The following is a 20,594-nucleotide window of genomic DNA, read 5'->3' on the forward strand; positions in this document are numbered from 1 at the left end:
GCTTGAGCATATATGAAAGAGAACCAGCACATCAGCATTTTACTCCTCCCAATGCTTTAAGCCATAACAGGTTAAGTTAAATGATCTTCCTAACCATACAAGTATAAAATGCAAGCAAGGAAAACAAAAGGTTATCTAGATATAAACGAAGTACCCTATGGCATGTAAGCCATTATGCACAGAGTAAATAAATCTTTGCTCAATATTAACCCTACACAAAACAAACCTCACAATTTCATTATCCGAGGTTTATAGTGATTCATTGTTTCCCTGAATGTCCCCGATAACAGCTACAGTCCCAATTTCAGGCTGTCAAAAATATTCAAATATTGTGGTTTTAACAGGTTACCCACCTAATAAAGTTTTTCAGTGCCAAAAACCTTAATTCACCAAAACAAACATTACCACAGTACATTTAGAACAGCACACATGAAACTGTAACCCTACTTGATTAAAAACTTGTATTAAATCTTAACAGCATCGTGAGGAGGAGGCACATAAAATCAGAGTGTGCCAGCATTTATTTATTTCCACTTCAGACACCGTGTAGAATCATATCTGTGTTTGTGAAAGTGTTTTTTTTCCTGTGCTCTGATGACATAAAGCAAGCTTAAAACAAAGGAGGAAAGTCTTTATGTATGGGAATGCATGCTACACAAGTGTCCCATTTGGGACTTAGAATACCTGGTCACCCTATAATTTACCATCAAAGTGCCACATTTACCTGGTAATCCTAATGGACAGTTGCAATACTAAAGTTTGCCTTTCACTTATGTTATCCCTAACATCTATCATAACTGAAAAGCTTGGCAAGACCCATTTCATGATGCAATGTTACTAGACATGCTACAAATAAATTAGTAAATAAATCACTTATTCAAAATTGTGCCCTGCATCATTATCAACACACATTTCTTTCTTTATGAAGGCTGGTTGCTTTTAGAAAGAGCACACTGAGATGTGGGAAGGTCTTGCTTTCAGCTTCGTTCATGGATTAGTACAAAGACTGAAAAGTGATTAGTAAATAATAAAAGAACATTTACAGCTCACAGAATAGAGAAAAGCTTAATTTCAATTAAGCCTATGTCACATTAGAAGACTTCATTTACATAGTCGCTGCCAGTCAGAGGCAGACGGCAACACGCTGCTGCAAATCAGATTGTCTAATGTGACTTGCCCTACGACTAAGACCAAATAGTCTGTAACACTCTAGGATAAAAATCACGTAAGTCTGATCTTCTCGTTAGACGGAGAGGCAGGCTGTGTTTGAAGGAGAGATGACAACCAAATGGACTAATGAACGCTCATCTAGAAGTACAATACATAGAATATAGTGACGAGGAATAAGGAACACGGGTGTTTTTAAACAGAAGTTCAGCTGTCTAATGCCTCATATTTTACATACAATAACCAAATGGAATAAGAACTTAAACAGGCAGAGATTGCTGCTGAACTCCCTGCACCCGCTAACCCTTTGTAAAGCACAGCTCTGTCAGGCAACGTAATATTGCCCGTCACAAAAAAGAGCAAGAACTACTTCACTGAAAGATTGGTGCTCAGTTGGTAAATGTGACATGGGGTACGATTTTCAGTCTTATAGTTTGACTTGGGGAAGCGAGGAGATCAGCAACTGTGATCGGCAAATCTGATGTGCCCCGTAACAAAAAGTCGCATAATGTGACATTGGCTATACTCAATGCTTAAGACTAAATATGTGCACATCTCTTCAAACTGCTTTAAATATAAAGCACCACTAAATTATGTTTCATTGAACAAGCGGTTTGAAAATGTCACTATTTGAGACAATAGTTGGAAAGGATGGGAGAATGACATGAAAATAAAAATCAAAGGCTTCTAAACTTTTATTATTTTTCTTACCTTGAGTGTATCTGTGTAAAAGATTTTTACTGTGCAGTCCAATAGTGAGACAGCCAGTAGTTTCTGATCAGGGGTATAGCGAACGCATAAGACATCCTCATCCAACTTCAGTGTTTTTGTATGATTCAAAGTAAGCCGTTTGCTGAAGAAAAGAAAAAATCATCAGATATACAAACAGCTGCATTTTGGTTCCAATTTTTGTAAACTAGATAGACAGAGATAGAGATAGATAGATACTTTATTAATCCCAAGGGGAAATTCACATAATCCAGCAGCAGTATACTGATACAAAGAAACAATATTAAATTAAATAGTAATAAAAAGAAAAAATTAAAATAAAATTAATGTTAGCATTTACTCCCCCGGGTGGAATTGAAGAGTCGCATAGTGTGGGGGAGGAACGATCTCCTCAGTCTGTCAGTGAAGCAGGACAGTGACAAAAGTCTGTCACTGAAGCTACTCCTCTGCCTGGAGATGACACTGTTAAGTGGATGCAGTGGATTATTCATGATTGACAGGAGTTTGCTTAGTGCCCGTCGCTCTGCCACAGATGTTAAACTGTCCAACTTTAATCCTACAATGGAGCCTGCCTTCTTAACAAGTTTGTCCAGGCGTGAGGTGTCTTTCATCTTTATGCTGCCACCCCAGCACACCACCGCGTAGAAGAGGGCACTCGCCACAACCATCTGGTAGAACATCTGCAGCATCTTACTGCAGATGTTGAAGGATGCCAACCTTCTCAGAAAGTATAGTCTGCTCTGACCTTTCTTACATAGAGCATCAGTATTGGCAGTCCAGTCCAATTTGTCATCCAGCTGCACTCCCAGATATTTAAGGTCTGCACCCTCTGCACACAGTCACCTCTGATGATCACAGGGTCCATGAGGGGCCTAGGCCTCCTAAAATCCACCACCAGCTCCTTGGTCTTGCTGGTGTTAAGGTGTAAGTGGTTTGAGTCGCACCATTTAACAAAGTCTTTGATTAACTTTCTGTACTCCTCCTCCTGCCCACTCCTGATGCAGCCCACAATAGCAGTGTCATCAGCTAACTTTTGCACATGGCAGGACTCGAGTCATATTGGAAGTCTGATGTATATAGATTGAACAGGACCGAGAAAGTACAGTCCCCTCGGCGCCCTGTATTGCTGCACACAATGTCAGACCTGCAGTTCCCAAGACGCACATATTGAGGTCTGTCTGTAAGATAGTCCACAATCCATGCCACCAGGTGTGAATCTACTCCCATCTCAGTCAGCTTATCCCTAAGGAGCAGAGGTTGGATGGTGTTGAAGGCGCTAGAGAAGTCCAAAACATAATTCTTACAGCACCACTGCCTCTGTCCAGGTGGGAGAGGGATGATGAAGCATATAGATGATGGCATCCTCCGCTCCCACCTTCTCCTGGTATGCGAACTGCAGAGGGTCGAGGGCGGCGGACCTGTGGCCTCAGGTGGTGAAGCAGCAGCCGCTCCATGGTCTTCATCAGATGTGACGTCAGAGCAACAGGCCGGAAGTCATTCAGCTCACTAGGACGTGATACCTTTGGGACAGGAGTGATACAAGATGTTTTCCAAAGCCTTGGGACTCTCCCCTGTTCCAGGCTCAGGTTGAAGATGCGCTGTAGAGGACTCCCCAGTTCCAACGCACAGGCCTTCAGCAATCGTGGCGATACACCATCTGGACCCGCTGCTTTGCTGGCACAAAGTCTTTTCAGCTCTCTGCTCACCTGGGCTGCTGTAATTGTGGGTGGGGATGTCTCACCTATGCTGGTATCAGCAGAAGGATGGTTGGAGGATGCAGTACTCGAGGTGAGAGTGGGTTACTGTGATCAAACCTATTAAAGAAGTTGTTCATTTGGTTTGCTCTCTCCACGCCTGTCTCGATGGTGGCACCCGCTCGAGCTGCAGCCAGTGATAATCTTCATCCCATCCCACACTTCCTTCATGCTGTTGTTCTGCAACTTCTGCTCCAGCTTTCTCCTGTACTGCTCTTTCGCCCTGAGCTGGACTCGAGTTCCTTCTGCACGCACTTGAGCTCATGCTTATCACCACCTTTAAAAGCCCTTTTCTTCTGGTTCAAAAGGCCCTTGATGTCACTTGTAACCCATGGCTTGTTGTTAGCATAGCAGCATACTGTTCTTACTGGAACTACAATGTCCATACAGAAGTTGATGTAATCAGTTGTGCATTCAACAGCCTCTTCAATGTTCTCACTATGTGACCCAAGCAATATATCCCAGTCTGTAGTTCCAAAGCAGTCTCTCAGAGCCTGCTCTGCCTCAGGGGACCACTTCCTGAATGAGCGTGTTGTTGTAGGTAGCGCCCTCACTCTTGGTTTGTATTGAGGCTGAAGCAGAACCAGGTTATGATCTGCTTTCCCAAGCGCAGGCAGTGGGGTGGCCTGTATGCGTCTTTAACGCTTGCATATAGTAGGTCAATAGTCCTGTTTCCCCGAGTGTTACAATCCACATACTGGGAGAAGGCAGGTAATGTTTTGTCCAGCGTTACATGGTTAAAGTCTCCAGCGATTAGCACAAGTGCCTCAGGGTGCTGCGTTTGTAACTTAGCAACTGCGGAATGGATGATGTCACTCGCCATCTCGCGTTGCTTGAGGGGGATGTAAACAATAACAGCAATCACGTGTCCAAACTCTCTGGGCAAGTAATAGGGCAGACTTACGGCCAACAGTTCGATGTCCCTGCAGCAAGTGGAGATTTTAACGCTTACATGTCCTGAGTTGCACCACTTTGTATTGACATAGAGAGCGAGTCCTCCTCCTTTCTTCTTTCCACAGGTACTTGCGTCTCTGTCCGCTCTAACTGTGCTAAACCCGGGTAGCTCCACGTTAGCATCTGGGATGATAGACGTTAGCCACGTTTCACTAAAACACAGCAAGCTGCATTCTCTGTAGGTTCTGATATTTTTCACCAGCACTGCCAGTTCGTCGATCTTATTTGGTAGTGAGTTTACATTTCCCAGGATCACAGAAGGCACCGACGGTTTATAACGCCATTTTCTTTCAAGTTGTCTTGATTTAATCTTATCTTTTATCTTTGCGCCGGCTCGGCTGCCCCCATATCGTCTTCTTACCTCGTCAGGTAAATAAGGAACCACACCGCCATAAGCATTTCTTCTCAGTGCTTTAAGCTGACTACTTGAATAGGCGATTCTCGGAGTGTAAAAATCCATGTCAAATAGTAAAATAGTAAAAAGTGACCAGGGAGCAATTCCACATAAAAGAAAGTGGTAGAAGTGATCAGTGAAATAGAGAAAAATAGAGATAAAAAGGTAAAAAGATAAAGTCATATACGGAGCTGCTGGAAAGGCTGCCACTTGGATGCGGCGCCAGAAGTAAACTATTTTTCTTCCCCAGGATTAACACTGATTGCTTAGAAATGGGCATCATTAAAGGTAACTAGGATGTTGACATTCTACTTTTACAATACTATTTCAATAAGCAAAATAAATTAACCAAGAGTTTGTTTTTTAATGCAAAAACAAACTACAAAATAAAATGTTTTGCGCATGATGAGTGTAACGTCGGCAATGTAAACATGCAGAAATTCTTAAAGTTCACAAGACTATTACCAGTTTTGACCTGAAGTTTCATCTGTTACAAGATCCAAATCCCAAAACTTCAGCATCTTGTCTGCACCACCGGTTACAATCCCTCGCTGATTTTTAGGGGAAATGACAAAACCAACACCGTTAAACTAGAAACAGAAGCTCAAAACTTTTTTACTGAAAGGGGAAAACCAAACTCACTTAACAATTCAATTTTAGAAAATAAATTATCATAGACGTATAAATACAGTAACTACTTTTACTAATAATTAAGATATTTATTTTGACATTTTATTAAAAATACATTCTGAAAGTTTTATTTTTCATTGTTAATAAAACAGAAGGATTTATTCCGAAGATGTTATAAAGCAAACATTAAATACCTGATCTGGAGACAAAGTAATTGACCACAGTGCACCATTATGAGCATCAATATTTTCTAACATTCTTCCTGAAGCCAAATCAAAAATCTGCAGCTTGCCAGTCTGTCAAGGGAAAAACATATGCAATAAAAGCATAACACTGATTTAAGGTTTGCTCAAATAAAAAAAGTGAAAAACCATCATAGGTTTGTCTCCTATGAGCTAAATTCATGAAGGCCGTAGTATAAAAACCAGAACAGGGCCAAAGACAGACACAGAATCACCCCCTTTGAAAATATTCACATTTTGTTGCTTTACAGCCTAAACTGAAAGCACACTCAGAAATATTTTTTCAGCTTTATTTACTCAATGCAACCTATAACATCCAAGTCAAATATATAACAACAACAGTTAGAGGTGCGTTTTCATTTTAGGCTTTAAAGCAACAAAATGTGAATATTTTCAAAGGGAGTGATTCTTGTCTATACCCACTGCATAGATCAATGAGAAATATATTTACAGTGTTGCAAAAATATTAAAAAGTAATTTCCTGTAACCACTTTTTTCACTTTATGTACTATATTTTTCTTATGGTAACATTTTAATAAAAGTCTAAAATGTTAGTATCAAATTAAAACAATTATGGCTATAATAATGAAATTGACTGCACTACTGTTAATGGAAGCAACCAAAGACTTTTGATCATTAGACCACAACAACAAAAGCCCCCCCCCCAAAAAAAAGTTTTAATGTAGTCTATCAACTCATAGAATTACATTGTATTACTGATGTTCTTTTTGAATGAATTACTATTACAAAAATATTTAACAAACCCAAATCTGAGAACTGAATGTACCTGAATGTTATACTGTATATGTATTTTTGTTACTGTATACTTAAATTTCAGCAAACAATATAAAGAGTACACTGTACATATAACAGGCGGAGTGGTGGCTTTGAAGCTAGGGATCTGCACTGGCAATCGGAAGGTTGTCGGTTCGAATCCCGTAAATGCCAAAAGGGACTCTTAACCTGCAATTGCTGAGCGCTTTGAGTAGTGAGAAAAGCATTATATAAATGCAAAGAAAAGAACTAATTTAACTACAGTATGTTTCCATTTACATGGAGCTAATAATAATTAATCTAATCACTGTGATGGCCTTGGTCGGCTTCTTTTGAGAGACCCTTAATTCATCAATAGTCATAAACCGAGATGAGCCGAGAAAATGAGACACACATAGTCAAGTCAGCAAAGGGTTGGTATAAAAGTGGCGAGTGTTTTTTTAATTTAAAAAAAAGTGTCCAATGGTGCAGTGCATAAAATTGTCCTTCTTTAAGACTAGAATCCCTTAAGATTTTTTTCGTTGTCCCTGACCTCCTTAAAATTTTCCTGACATACGTCAAGAAGCTCATAGCTCCTCATCACGGCACTAATAGCCTGCTTTTGTTTTGCAATTGTGCGGATTACCAGAATGCAGACTGCTACACCCCCCCAACCCCCATTAAATCAGATGAAGGCATTACCCTGCTGAAATCCTCACAGTTCAAGTCTGTGCTGAAGTGTTTATCTGTGATGCGTTTGTAAGGAATTCTATAGGTAACGAAATATCATGATTTAAAATACATACATTTCATGTGTATTCTGTGTCTACAACGATCTGTGTAAATACAGAATGACACAGGAAATGTGAGACAAGAAATACTGAACACATGGCGAAAACAGAAAATGTTTTTATATGTTATAGTAATAACATAATTTTGACGTGAAGAATGTGTGAAGCCCAAATATCCAAGACATACTTTCACAAAAGGTGTAACAAAATAAGTATGTTTTTATTCAAGAATAAAACCAAAGAAAATTGCTCAATTAACATGTTGCTGAAACCCAACTATCAGTCGGTACAAGTTAAAAGATGTTCGCATACGTGTGTGTTTGCACATTTCATTTTCTGTTGTCACAGTGGTAACGCTGCTCCGTCACAGATCTGCACATATTGCGCAGTGAATAAGCTACCCTTAAGCAATGGTGAGGTAACAGATTCAAATCCTATGTCTTCTCTGTATTTAGTGCTTTGAGTAATGAGCTGCCTATTATTATTATTATTATTACTACTACTACAATATAACAATAACATAAATTTGATGCGAGTATAACATCCATTGTAAATGTATGGTATTTGTAAAAGATGTTACTATTCCTCGCACACGTACATTAAAATCGACATGTCATTTGAATGATCTTATTTCAGTTTTTTTTTATTTTCAGTTTTATTCTTGAATAAGAGTGTTGAGTGAGTTACAGACACAAATCAAATGTAGGTTTTATTATAGAATAGTAACAATAATTGCAGCTCACTACTTAAAATGGTAAATGCGAGGAGGACCCAGGATTAAATCCGCAACCTCTTGATTATAAGACAACAGTCCTAACCCCTGCACCACATTTGCAAAACAAAGACATTGATGAAGAGGTGTGAAGGAATTTAAGGTGGCCCGGCATTACAAATATTTTCATAGGCTTCAGGGGTTCTAATGTTAAATAAATAATCCATTAAAACAAAGAGGCCATGTGGAGATTAGAAACAAGCAATAAATACATTCCATGTAAACAAGGTTAAAATCCCAGGCAGGTTTCTTCTTCTAAAATAGACATGGGTCCCAATGCCTCTTTCTGAAATCTGGTGTCTCCTCAGCTTATCCCATCAGGAGCTTGCCTCATGAGGAGACGCCCACTAACAGGTACAGTCACCCACTTGTCCCAGGTTCGGGGTTGTATTGCCAAGTCCATTGGCATCTGTAGGACTCCACACCAAACCCCATGCATGTCTCCCTCAGCTAGTCTTTCAGCGTCAAGAGGGAGATGCCATACCACAGAGCCATTCCTACTGTTCTGCACTGTTCTAAGGAGCAACCCTTCTCCAGCCCCAAACTCAAGCACAGACCTGCCACTCACTTCCTCAGGGAATACTCCCAACCACCTGTCTCCTTTCCTCACGACACATACTCCTGATCATCCTGCCTCTTTCTCCTTCTTTAATCTCCATTGTCTTTTTGATCTCCTCCTTTCTGTCATGCAGGATCATTTTATATTGCCCAATTGGGCGCAGGTGCTATCCTGCACCTACTTCTAAGGTGTGAAATGAGGCACCTGACTGACCTGCTCGCATTTGCACATGAATGCATGATCTGCCAAGTACTCCAATCAACCTCAGAGCAGCGCCGGTATGTGCACAACTGCAGACACTTGGAGCCTGCATGCTCTGGGAGCCAATTATTTACTTAAAAATCACACTTCACCACGTATCTCTTAACACAATTATTCCAATGGAATAAAAATCCTTCACACACGTTTTACAGCTTTTAGAATTATGTACTACTAATAAATAAAGAATCTTGAGTAGAACTTCAGTTCAGATTATAGTCCTCAAGTGACACACGTTATCATTAATTCACATAATTTAAAGGCTTTTGCACTGAAGACATTCCTTCTGATCTAAATCTGTTCACTGCATGATAATAAACTTCCAGTATCAACATACTGGTTAAAATTTAAAGTAAAAAGTGAGCAAATTAACATTTACTATATATTTTTGAATATGGTACAGTAGTTGACTAAGCCGTGAAGTCAAATTCTTACATAAAAAAATGCATTACATTAAGTTTGCTTGAAGACTTTTGGTGGCTTTCTATAACATAGGACACTAATGACAAATATTTGTGACAGATACACTGATAACTGGCAAGCTCTCTTGGATGAAAATCTGCACACCTTCTGAATATATTGAGAGGTGCTTAATTGTATACTACTGCATATGTGCAACTGAGTTTATAAAATTCATATTGCGTCTGCAAACAAACAATTCATATTACAGTAGCCACTGCAGACTCAAAAAGGCTTGTTACAGGTGAATGACTGACGAGAAATAATTAAAATATGACTGAAAGGGTCTGTGAAAAGGTAGGTGTACTTAAAAGAGCAGTTAAAAAAAATTGCCAATCCTATTTTTCTGGGTTAGTTTACAGGTGGCAACTGTTTTTTTTTTGTTCCGAATGTCGTGATACTAACTATAACCTTACGCTGTCCATTGGGCACTTCCAAAATAATAAAAGAAGTCTGTCTTCGATCTGCCTGCCTCTTGTAGCTCTTAAAGATTTTAGTGCCATTTTATGGCCACTTTAATGGACATTATTTGCCCCTAGCAGTCAATAGTAAATTAAAAAATAGTTGGCAGTGTAGAAGCTTGGGATTTTGGTGGCTCTTATACTTAATTAACAGTTACCCGAGTACCGCTAGCATTTTTTTTTTGCAATTTGTGTTTGTTCTTGCTACTGTGGCCATTACCATAATAAGAAACTGTAAAAATGCATGTAAGTCTGAATATTCAGATTGAAACCTATTTTTTTGGCTAATTTCACAGCCCTACTGTACACTGTTTGGATGTGGACAGTGGCTACTTCACTATGGGTTCGAAGTCTTTTTTGTGAAGTTTACTTTTAAATTGAGGACCCAACCCCCCACCTAATTTGTAAAAATGACCAGTTATTTATACATGTAAAAGTTTAAATTCATTTAATTTGCCTCATACAGTTATGTCTGAATTCTGTCCATTTTCAAAGATTCTGTCATGGACCACCTGTGGTTAACAAAATTGAGTTGAATGGTGATGGTCACATCATCTGAGCAAAATGAGGTTTAAAGCACTCAGAAAAGGTAATTTTTTTATTAGTTGAAAGTGCAATCTGAGGACTTAACCCTGATCCCGAAGGGTGACCACTTTAAACATCATTTAATCTTTGATGCTTTTAGCATCAGAAATGGGTATTTTGAAGCTGTAAGAAGTTATTATCAGAGACAATTTTTTTTACAAACTAATTTTACTTGAAATATGATTTATTTTTAAACTGGCAAAGGTTCAATTGTTTGAACCTGTGCACTAATTTCGAAATAATCTGGTAAGAGATAACTTGACAAACTGATGAAAAAGCGTAAGTACATCCAAAGGGTATCGCTGATAACCTTAAAAGTCTGCCATTAGACTGTGGGAAGAAATTCCTGATGTAAACTGAAAGAAAATGGAAACATTTTATGCTAAAGGCATAATGGAGCCATAGTGCACATTGCCAATACTGGCTTCAAAACCTGACTCTTTTAATTTATTTAAATTCACCTCATTAATTCTGTATATTAAATTAACTTTTTTGCTCCAGCTGATAAGATTATCAACTATGTTATTATTATGACTGAACATTTTTATTGCACTTTCATATTATTCATGTCTAAATGTTTCACAAAACTATTTTACAGTACAACATCAAATATGCATGAGAATACATATAAAAATATAAATATATTGAAATTAAAAATGTCAAATTACCTTGGTTCCAAGAATGATCTGTCTATCACCTGGCACAAAGAGGGAAGACAATGCATAATCACAAGCCATTGTGCGGATAACCTGAAGAGTTGGCCTTTAAAAGAACGAAAAACTTCTAACTGTATATTGTTAGAAACAACGGTATACTGCTTACAACATGTGTTACAATGTGCAAGTAATTATGATAATTTAATTGATGCAATAAGAAAACTACTACACATATTTTAAGTTTAAGTATTTTTCCCCATATTAAAATGTCTCCTTTTGCTTATGAGAAACAAGGAATGGAGAAATGGGTTAGAAATTGGTAGGATAGATGGATGGTGGACAGGTTTAAAAATCTCAGTCATCCCACACAACCAGTTTTCTCTCTCCTCTGTTCTGATGAGCATGATTGTTTTCTTGTATAAACAGTTTTGTGTTCAGTACATTTCCTTCAAATGATCTTTCTGCAAGTTGCTTACCATAAAATATATAAACAAAAATGATGTGAATAGTTCTTTAAATTCCAAAGAGAAATAGAGTTATAGACTAAATCAAAAGTGGCACAATGACACAGGTAACAAAGGAAAAAAATGCGGCCTACAAATAGAAAACCTCACGTAAAACTTTGTGAGGAAATAGTATTAACATACAATGAAACAAAAAACTAAATTAATTTTACATGTACATCCTCTCTCAGCATTACCACATCTTTCTCATAAAAAAAAAGTTTCCTATGCACAAATGCAAAGAAAGTTTGAATTTTACTTAGACCATGCCAAGATTTAAATAAATTCAAAACACTGGAAATATGCCATGTCATCTTCCTTCCAAATAATAAGGTTAAAGGAAATGTTTCCCAATAAAGGATCATTTTTGCATCTGTTACTTACCATGTATTGTTTGGAGTGATGGCTGAGAAAAACTTTTAATCTAGTGCTTTCATAGAGACTGGTGGTCACAGAATCATATATAATGCAAAGTTGACTCGCCACTTATCAACATAAACACTATCCTGTTTAGTTAAAAAGCTCAGATTTGGCAAGAACTTACAACTAGGCCAGTAAGCTATCCACTAAGAAAGGACATTTTGATATATCAATATTTAGGGGTAAAACGATTTGACACATTTTATTGAAATTTGTTCACATTAGACCGAAAAGAAAACTAATCCACCCTTGTTTACTTTAATCTGTCCATAATGATACTGGAGTGAGTAAACTATGGTAACATGACAAGCCGCATTAAATGAAGCCCAAAGAGAAAAAGTAGCAGCTGCTCCCCAGCCTGTAGACAAAGAGCACCACTGAGCAATAGGATGGACTGACAAGTAAAGAAGAGGAGGTGCCTTAGACTGGAAAAAGACGACATTGACATGTGCCATGCAAGATGTAGTTGTTGCATTAAAAAACTGTTTCCATATACAACACATATTTCAAGTTTTATATTGGCTTTGATCTTTCTGTGTTAGCTTTTTTCAGCACTGTGGATAAATGAAAAAAAATCCAGCTATTTTTAATTGTTCCTTTTGTATAATGTCACCACATTTCAATTAAACTGAGATTTTGGTGTACATTACTTAGTTTTTCTATTAGCCGGAGGGATTACCCCCTAAATACATTGTGGCAGTAGGGGGCGCTAGTGCTCCCTTGAACCCTCAGGTACAACTCCAGACACCAGGTAAAAGTCCAAGACTCTTTATTTTTTAACACCAATGTGCACCAAGTACCTTCCACACTACTCATAAACAATAATCAAATAGCACACTAATCACTCCTCCTCGCCCATACACTTTGCTCCTCTCCCTCCCAGCATAGCTCAGCGTCTGGACTGAGCCTTCATCCTTTTATAGACCCTGACCCGGAGGTGTTCCTGTCCCAGCAGTCCACAGTTCCTTATTCCTTCAGGGTCAGGGCAATCAATCCACCACTTCATCCTGGGAGCACGACATTTCTTCCCGTCACGTCACCATGACGTACTCCCGGGTCATACGGCATCACAGAGCCCATAAGCCCCCCCCACAGCGACTACTGGTGGTCCCCAAGGTATCCAGCAGGGCTGTGTATAAACACTACAAAGTCCATAAGGCCCTGCTGGACCTTGGGGCACGATCCTGCTGTCGGGAGAGCTCCTCCCGGCAGCCTGGGGGTGAGGACCGGCATGGGAAGCCGGCAGTCCTCCACAACATATATATATTAAAATGTCCTTTCTTAGAAGATAGCTTCTGGCTTAGATGTACCATTGTGCAGAATTTCAGCTTTTTAACTTAAAAGGAAATAGTGTTTTGTTGATGAGTGAGTCAACTTTGTATTATATAGATAGACAGACAGAGAGTGAACCTGCACAGTTCATGGTTAAAATTGGCTGCAGACGTCTTGCACAAATTATCCATTGCACAAAGGCAGTAACATCTTATACACACCTGTTCCAGATTTTGACAGTTTCAGCTGAAGCAGAAAGGATTGCAATGTTGTCAGAGCTGAAAGCCAGTGTCCGGACATCTGTACGATGCCCAAGAATTGTTAAGCGAGCAGTCTTCCTGCATTCTGGAACCTTATCTGTTGTTTTCAAAGAGTATGACTCAATTGTGTTGTTCTGAAGAAGCAATGCCACCTTTAGCTCACCATTCACGGACAGGACACAGTCAACTGACCTACATAAACAACCAAAAATAATTTCACTCATATGGAAATACACAAACATATTTAACATCCTGGTATTACTGTACACCTCCCACAATTCCAGAAAGGTAAATTATCGAATATATAATTAGCAAGCACTTTAGGTATTAGCTGTTCTAATTTTAATATTACAGGAATTGTGTATTTTGTGTGGTGGATGTGGCAAAGCTCTATCAGCGCATGCTCCCAACCTCTGTGTATTGAAGAATGTTTACATCCTGGTATGAGAAAAAAATACAGAATAATTATGGATGTTAAGTGTTTTTTCATCATTTTATATTCAACCACTATTCACATTTCTGTAAGATGTTCATAAAAAGTAATCAAAGAAAATTTACAGTACATTAGTGTAAATAAACTTCAAATGATAAAAAACCACCAAACCTAAGCTCAACTACAGAAAGCATTTATTACATAAATAGAATATTTAAAGGAAATCCTCAGTTGATGAGTAAGTTAAAAAAGAAACAGAACAGCAATATTTAAAAAAAATCAAAAAATACACCAGAAACACCAATAGTACTTATGACCAAATGACAGTAGCAGTAAAAAGGGAAATTAAAAATATCAAACATAAAAAAAATACCAAAAAATATTACAGTCAGTCTTAAAAGACTTTCAGTATTTCAGCAGAAAGTGAAAAGTCAAAAAGGAGGTACATTAAGAATAGTAATGAAAAACAAAACATACAGAAAAGGAAAGCACACAAGCAGTCAATGCTTTTTTTTTTTTAATCTTTGCCTTTTAAGAAGCATTAAATCTTATTTTAACTACGGGGAATATAAATTAAAAACTGTATGAGATCACTGTGACAGAAATAGTGCAACAATTAAAAAACTGAAATTAAACAAATTCTCAGGCCCCAATGACATTTATTCATGATTGCTCAAAGATATTAGTGAATACATATATAAACCCTTAGCATTTTTAAAACCCTTTCATTATAGGTTATTACCTATAAACAGAACCTAGAAAACATTGTGCTATCACATAAAAATGGAAACTGGGCTCATCCTAGGACCTATATGCCAACTAGCTTAATGTGCAACACATATAAATTAAAAGAAGCAACTAATAAAGACAAAATTGAGTAAAAAATATTCTATGTTAAAAAATGTATTAGTGAACAGTCATCATGTGTTTAGATGCTGGAGATCATATTTCATAAAAATACTAAACGTTCAAGAGAAAGTTACAAAAGCATTTGAACAAAAGGTACGACAGCCATAAATGTGTGTTTTCATCAAAATGTATATGTTCTTACAGTATGTATATACACCCAGAAGACATACAGCTGTAACCTTATGTACAACAATGCTCGTAACAGATGAAAATTCTTTGAGATTTGCTGTTAATATTCTAAACTAAAAGTTAAACAATATTTTAGGCTAAATAAAAACGAAACCTTTAATGATGGAAAGAGTATCATGTTGTCATACTAAAGATATTTAACTGCTTAATTGTAAATCATTTTCAAGCAGCAAGTGTCTTACAGTTGCCAAAATAGTAACTTTAAATAACAGTAAAAAAAAATATATATTTTTTGAGGATATGATATAATACAAATTTATTGGATATTATATAACAAAAAAATCTCCTATGCGAATGGGGGTTGACTTAGAAAAGTTTCTTTTTTTTTTTGTTCTTCATTTCTTGTATAAGGTATTTGTTAGTTTTTGTATACCCCTTGGGGTCAGAGCGCAGGTTCAGCCATTGTACAACACTACTGGAGTAACTGCAGGTTAAGGGCCTTGCTTAAGGGCCCAGCAGAGTAGGAGCTCCCTTGGCAGTAACCGGGATTCAAACCGGCAACCTTCTGGATACCACCGCAGATCCTTAGCCTCAAAGCCACGACTGTGCTCTTCTGTAAACCTGGATCATACAAGTTCAGTAGTGGACTGATTGCTGTCTCCAATACACCTATAGTCATGGCTGAAATTATTGGCACTCCTGGAATTTTCCCAGAAAATGCACAATTTCTCCCAGAAAATTGTTGCAATTACAAATGTTTTGGTATACACATGTTTATTTCCTTTATGTGCATTGGAACAACACAAAAAAACAGAAAAAAATTCATTCATCAAACTCATTTCACACAAAACTCAAAAACCAGGCTGGACAAAATTATTGGCAGCCTCAACTTAATATTTGGTTGCACGCCCTTTGGAAAAAATAACTGAAATCAAGCGCTTCCTATAACCATCAACAAGCTTGTTACACCTCTCAACTGGAATTTCCGACCACTCTTCTTTTGCAAACTGCTCAAGGTCTCTCAGATTTGAAGGGCGCCTTCTCCCAACAGCAATTTTGAGATCTCTCCATAAGTGTTAAATCGGATTTAGATCTGGACTCATTGCTGGCCACTTCAAAATTCTCCAGCGCTTTGTCTTCAACCATTTCTGGGTGTTTTTAGAGGTATGTTTGGGGTCATTGTCCTGCTGGAACACCCATGACCTCTGACGCAGACCCAGCTTTCTGACACTGGGCCCTACACTGAGCCCCAATACTGTATCTTTTGATAGTCTTCAGATTTCATGATGCCTTGCACACAGTCTGTCCACAAGTCGTTCACCCAGAAGGATTTTGGTGTCCTCAAGTACATTTTGGTAAACTCCAGTCTGGCTTTTTTATGTTTCTGTGTCAGCAGTGGGGTCCTCCTGGCTCTCCTGCCACAGCGTTTCATTTCATTCAGATGTTGACAAATAGTTTGAGCTGACACTGTTGCACCGAGTCTGCAGAACAGCTTGAATATGTTTTGAAGTTGATTGGGGCTGTTTATCCACCATTCAGACTATCCTTCGTTGCAGTCTTTTATCAATTTTTCTCTTCCGTCCACATCCAGGGAGATTAACTACAGAACCATGTGTTGTGAACTTCTTGATTATGTTGAGCACAGTGGACAAAGGAACACGAGGATCCCTGGAGATGGACTTGTAGCCTTGAAATTGTTGATATTTTTCCACAATTTTTGTTCTCAAGTCTTCAGACACTTCTCTGCTCTTCTTTCTGTTCTCCATGCTTAGTGTGGCACACTCAGACACACCACAGAAAGGCTGAGTCAACGTTTCTCCATTTTAACTGGCTTCAGGTGTGATTGCTATATTGCGAGCACCTGTTTCTTGCCACAGGTTCAAACGAGCATCATATGCTTGAAATAAAACGATTAACCCACAATTCTGAAAAGGTGGCAATAATTTTGTCCGGCCCAGTTTTTGAGTTCTGTGTGACATGATATCAGATTTGGCTTTTTTTCTCTGTTTTTTTGTGTTGTTCCAATGCACATAAAGGAAATAAACATGTGTATACCAAAACATTTGTAATTGCAACAATTTTCTGGGAAAATTCCAGGGGTGCCGATAATTTCAATTTCAGCCATGATTGTATATTAAACACTAATGCTGAAGTGGATATGTTGAGGTTCCCCATAAGCCTTTACTTGAATAGGCAGGTTACAAAAAAGCATTATATGAAATTTAGGCTATTATCATTATTATATATTGGAGGGGTTTCAGAATTAAGAAGGGAATGAGCAAGTGTTACTTTAAAATGTGTTTTCCAACAGGGAATTACAAATCTATGGAACAAGTTACAAGAGAGTGGTAGTAAAGTTGACTTGAGATCCTTCATAACTTAAATAACGTAGCCCCATGCCCCCCAAATGAGTTAGGAAAATAAAAACTGGTATGTCATGCTGGCTTGAATGACTAGAACTCTTCACAGCAGTTCTTATGGTCAAACAAATTGATAAAAGAAATGCAAACAAAATGTAGAACACATTTTTAGTAAATAGTTTGTATGTCTGCAGTATGAATGTTTTATGTTATATGTTTTAATAATTAGATTATAAATTTTCTCTGACCTGATTTTGGCAGAAGCCTTGATATTTGAAATTCTGTGTAACTCATCCTGCAGCGTCCTCTCTACCAATGGCTCTTCAGCTCCATTTTCAGCAATCTTTCTAGAAGAACATAATGTATAAATTAAATTACTGCAACTAATAAATTACCAGTATATGTATCACAGTAACAAACACCTCTCATACCATTTTATTCCATATTACAATAACTTTACAAATGCATGCATTAATTCTTACATTATACTGTATGCTCATTACTTCATTTATTGTTTGCAGAATATAAGACAGCAAAAAAAAAAAATAATAATCTCAGATATCATGGCTAGTGCAGCGGATTACCACTGCTTTGTGCCAGTCACAAAACCTTCACATCAGTGATTGTGCATGAAACAGAATAATATGATTGCTTGAAGTTTAGCAGATTAGCAAAAGTTACTCTGCTTGCCTTTTTTTCAGATCTTCTATTGTTTACTGATACATTGTTTAAAGGCCTTCTGAAATATCACCATAACCCATTCTACTATATATCAGAAGTGGCTGCTGTATCTACTGCGTACCAAACATTTGAGTCACCAAGATGAGACGTGTATTTTTGTTAAATATAAAACATGAATCTGGTGTTATATTACGCATTATCAATTCTTTGCATTATGTCACATGGCCTGACTCCCAATTAAATTTGCTTACAAGATTCAAGGTTTACTAATTATTTGTAAATGTATATAAATCAACAGATAAAAATGTAAGTAACAAAACATAATATTTTTAAACCTGCTTAATCCAACTCATGGTTGCATGGAGCTGTAGTCTGCACTGGCAGTACTGGGTACAAGGTAGGAAAAAGCCACAGACAGGGTATTGGTGATTGATAGAAACATTTTCCTACAACTGGATCACTGGCAGAGTATGCTTGATCAGGGCCTCATGGTTTACATTTCAGTGCTTTAGCCAGTAGTTCACAATACTTGCATTTACTTTCTGTTAAACCTGTTCGTTTTCACTTGTTAATATTTTGATTGGTTGAAGCAATTTAATGGCTACTTACAAAGTAAAACAAAAAAACGTTACTTACTTTGCCCTTTTCTTGGCTTTTTTTAGCTTTTTCTCCATCACTAAACTAATCTCAGTGTCCGAGAGAATGTTGAATATTTCAAGGACTGAATCAGTTCCCTGTACAAGTCAAACAAAAACACTTTATTTTCTTGAGAACCAAGAATGGCATGCTGTGAAACACTGGCTAACATTCATTAGCCACAAACAAACTAACATTCTCTTTTTCACATATGACTGATTAAACAGCAAAAAACTGTGTTTAATTATTTGATAATGTTGGATAAATAAAGTGTTTTTAAGCAATTTAGGAATATATAAATAATATTGTACACACATTCTAAAATATGAATACATGAAAACTGCAAAGCAATATAAAAACTCACATGGCAGGCCAAAATTTTTAACTTTGAATCTGTGGCAAGTGACACAACTCTATCCCTTCCTTCTCGAAGAATAGATCCAACTTTTTGGCAGCTTACTAGGCTCTGAAAGAAAAGTCAAGTCATTTAATGTTAAATTAACTCATAAAAAGTAGGACTACAATAAAACAAACAATACTATTTAAGTATTTGGTTTGAAAATTCTGGGCTGCACTTCTCAAATAATCATAATTACATCCAGAACAAAATCTTTTGTGGTATTTCCTTAAATATCAAAATATACTATAATAAAAATTTCAATCTCTCTTTCCAAAATAGTTAATGCACATGCAAATCACAGTGAATTCCTGAAATGTTTAATCAAGGAATTTCTTGGGTTGTATGTGTGGAATAAATAAAGGGTGATAAAAGGGACAGTCCATATCAAATGATATGTTTGAAATATAGCAATAAATAATTTCTAACAGCACCTTAGTCTACAGGTCAATAATGAATTTTGTAGTTGTGTCATTGTTTTCGAGGCTATAGTAAACAGCAGCCAACTGATCTCAGACAACTGGCATGTTCCCAGGGTAGACTGAGGAGACCTCAGAGAACACACAGGGTGCCTTAAAGTGTTTTCATTTGGCATCTCTAATGATACTAACCCTAAAACCTGTTGGTGGAAAAAAAGACCCTACTTGCAATGTCTGAAAGCAAGTCTCTGAATTTAACTGAGAGAGAAACTGCAGAGTTTTATAATGAGAGCTGCAATGATATTGGCCAAAACAAACCTTGGGTATGTCAGAAGTGCATCAATTAATGAAATGTAAGAAATGATTGACAAGTTTGGAGAATGTTAGGAGATGGCAGAAACTTTGAGGATCTCCAGAACCTGGGGATTGGCTCCTCTAAGAAAGGTACGTGTAAGCATCTAGTGGAGTTCATAAAGTTTATGTGGTTGAGAAGCTTTGTGGTGGCAAGGCTTTAGAAGAGTATATAAAGAAATGTTGAATGTAATGCATGTTTTGGGTATGTCTTGGTTCAATACCGATTCACTGGCTGTTATTTAGAATTACTGGATATCAAAGGGCACAAGAAGTGTGGAAAATATCCAGTATGGGGACCAGAACATTTCATCCTTGACTTTTGTGTATTTACTTTGCTTCTGGTCTCATCAGAGAGAGCTAGCCAGTGTGAATATAGTTTAAAGCAGTTTAGAAGAAACTTAACACTTCAAAATCTGATGTAATGGACCTTTTGCAGAAAAGAGTTGTCTGCTCTCTGCAACTTAGGAGCAGCCTCAAACAAGTGAAAAGTTGATTCAAATAGCCAGAATGATGTCCTCATAGCAAATACATACCCTCCATGATATAATGAAAAGCTATACAATTTAGCAAGAATATTTAAGTAAAGCTGGGATTGTTTAAGCATCTAGTGAGAATGCCCCTGGAATTTACTTCAAAGGTGTACTAAATGCTTCACAC

General features: G+C 37.5%; 1 protein-coding gene across 1 annotated transcript in view; it reads right to left on the reverse strand.

The window, feature by feature from the left end:
- wdr3 (WD repeat domain 3) overlaps positions 1-20,594 on the reverse strand; it is a 72,598-nt gene that overhangs the window by 24,826 nt on the left and 27,178 nt on the right. The window contains exons 8-15 of the mRNA XM_039743726.1: positions 19,132-19,233; positions 18,768-18,865; positions 17,699-17,797; positions 13,581-13,811; positions 11,177-11,270; positions 5,823-5,924; positions 5,464-5,549; positions 1,879-2,020 (exon numbers count right to left, since the gene is read on the reverse strand). Of these exons, the coding sequence (XP_039599660.1) occupies positions 1,879-2,020; positions 5,464-5,549; positions 5,823-5,924; positions 11,177-11,270; positions 13,581-13,811; positions 17,699-17,797; positions 18,768-18,865; positions 19,132-19,233 (954 nt within the window). The remainder of the gene's footprint in view (positions 1-1,878; positions 2,021-5,463; positions 5,550-5,822; positions 5,925-11,176; positions 11,271-13,580; positions 13,812-17,698; positions 17,798-18,767; positions 18,866-19,131; positions 19,234-20,594) is intronic.

Source organism: Polypterus senegalus, chromosome 2 (genome assembly GCF_016835505.1).
Source record: "Polypterus senegalus isolate Bchr_013 chromosome 2, ASM1683550v1, whole genome shotgun sequence".
Classification (NCBI taxonomy): domain Eukaryota; kingdom Metazoa; phylum Chordata; class Cladistia; order Polypteriformes; family Polypteridae; genus Polypterus; species Polypterus senegalus.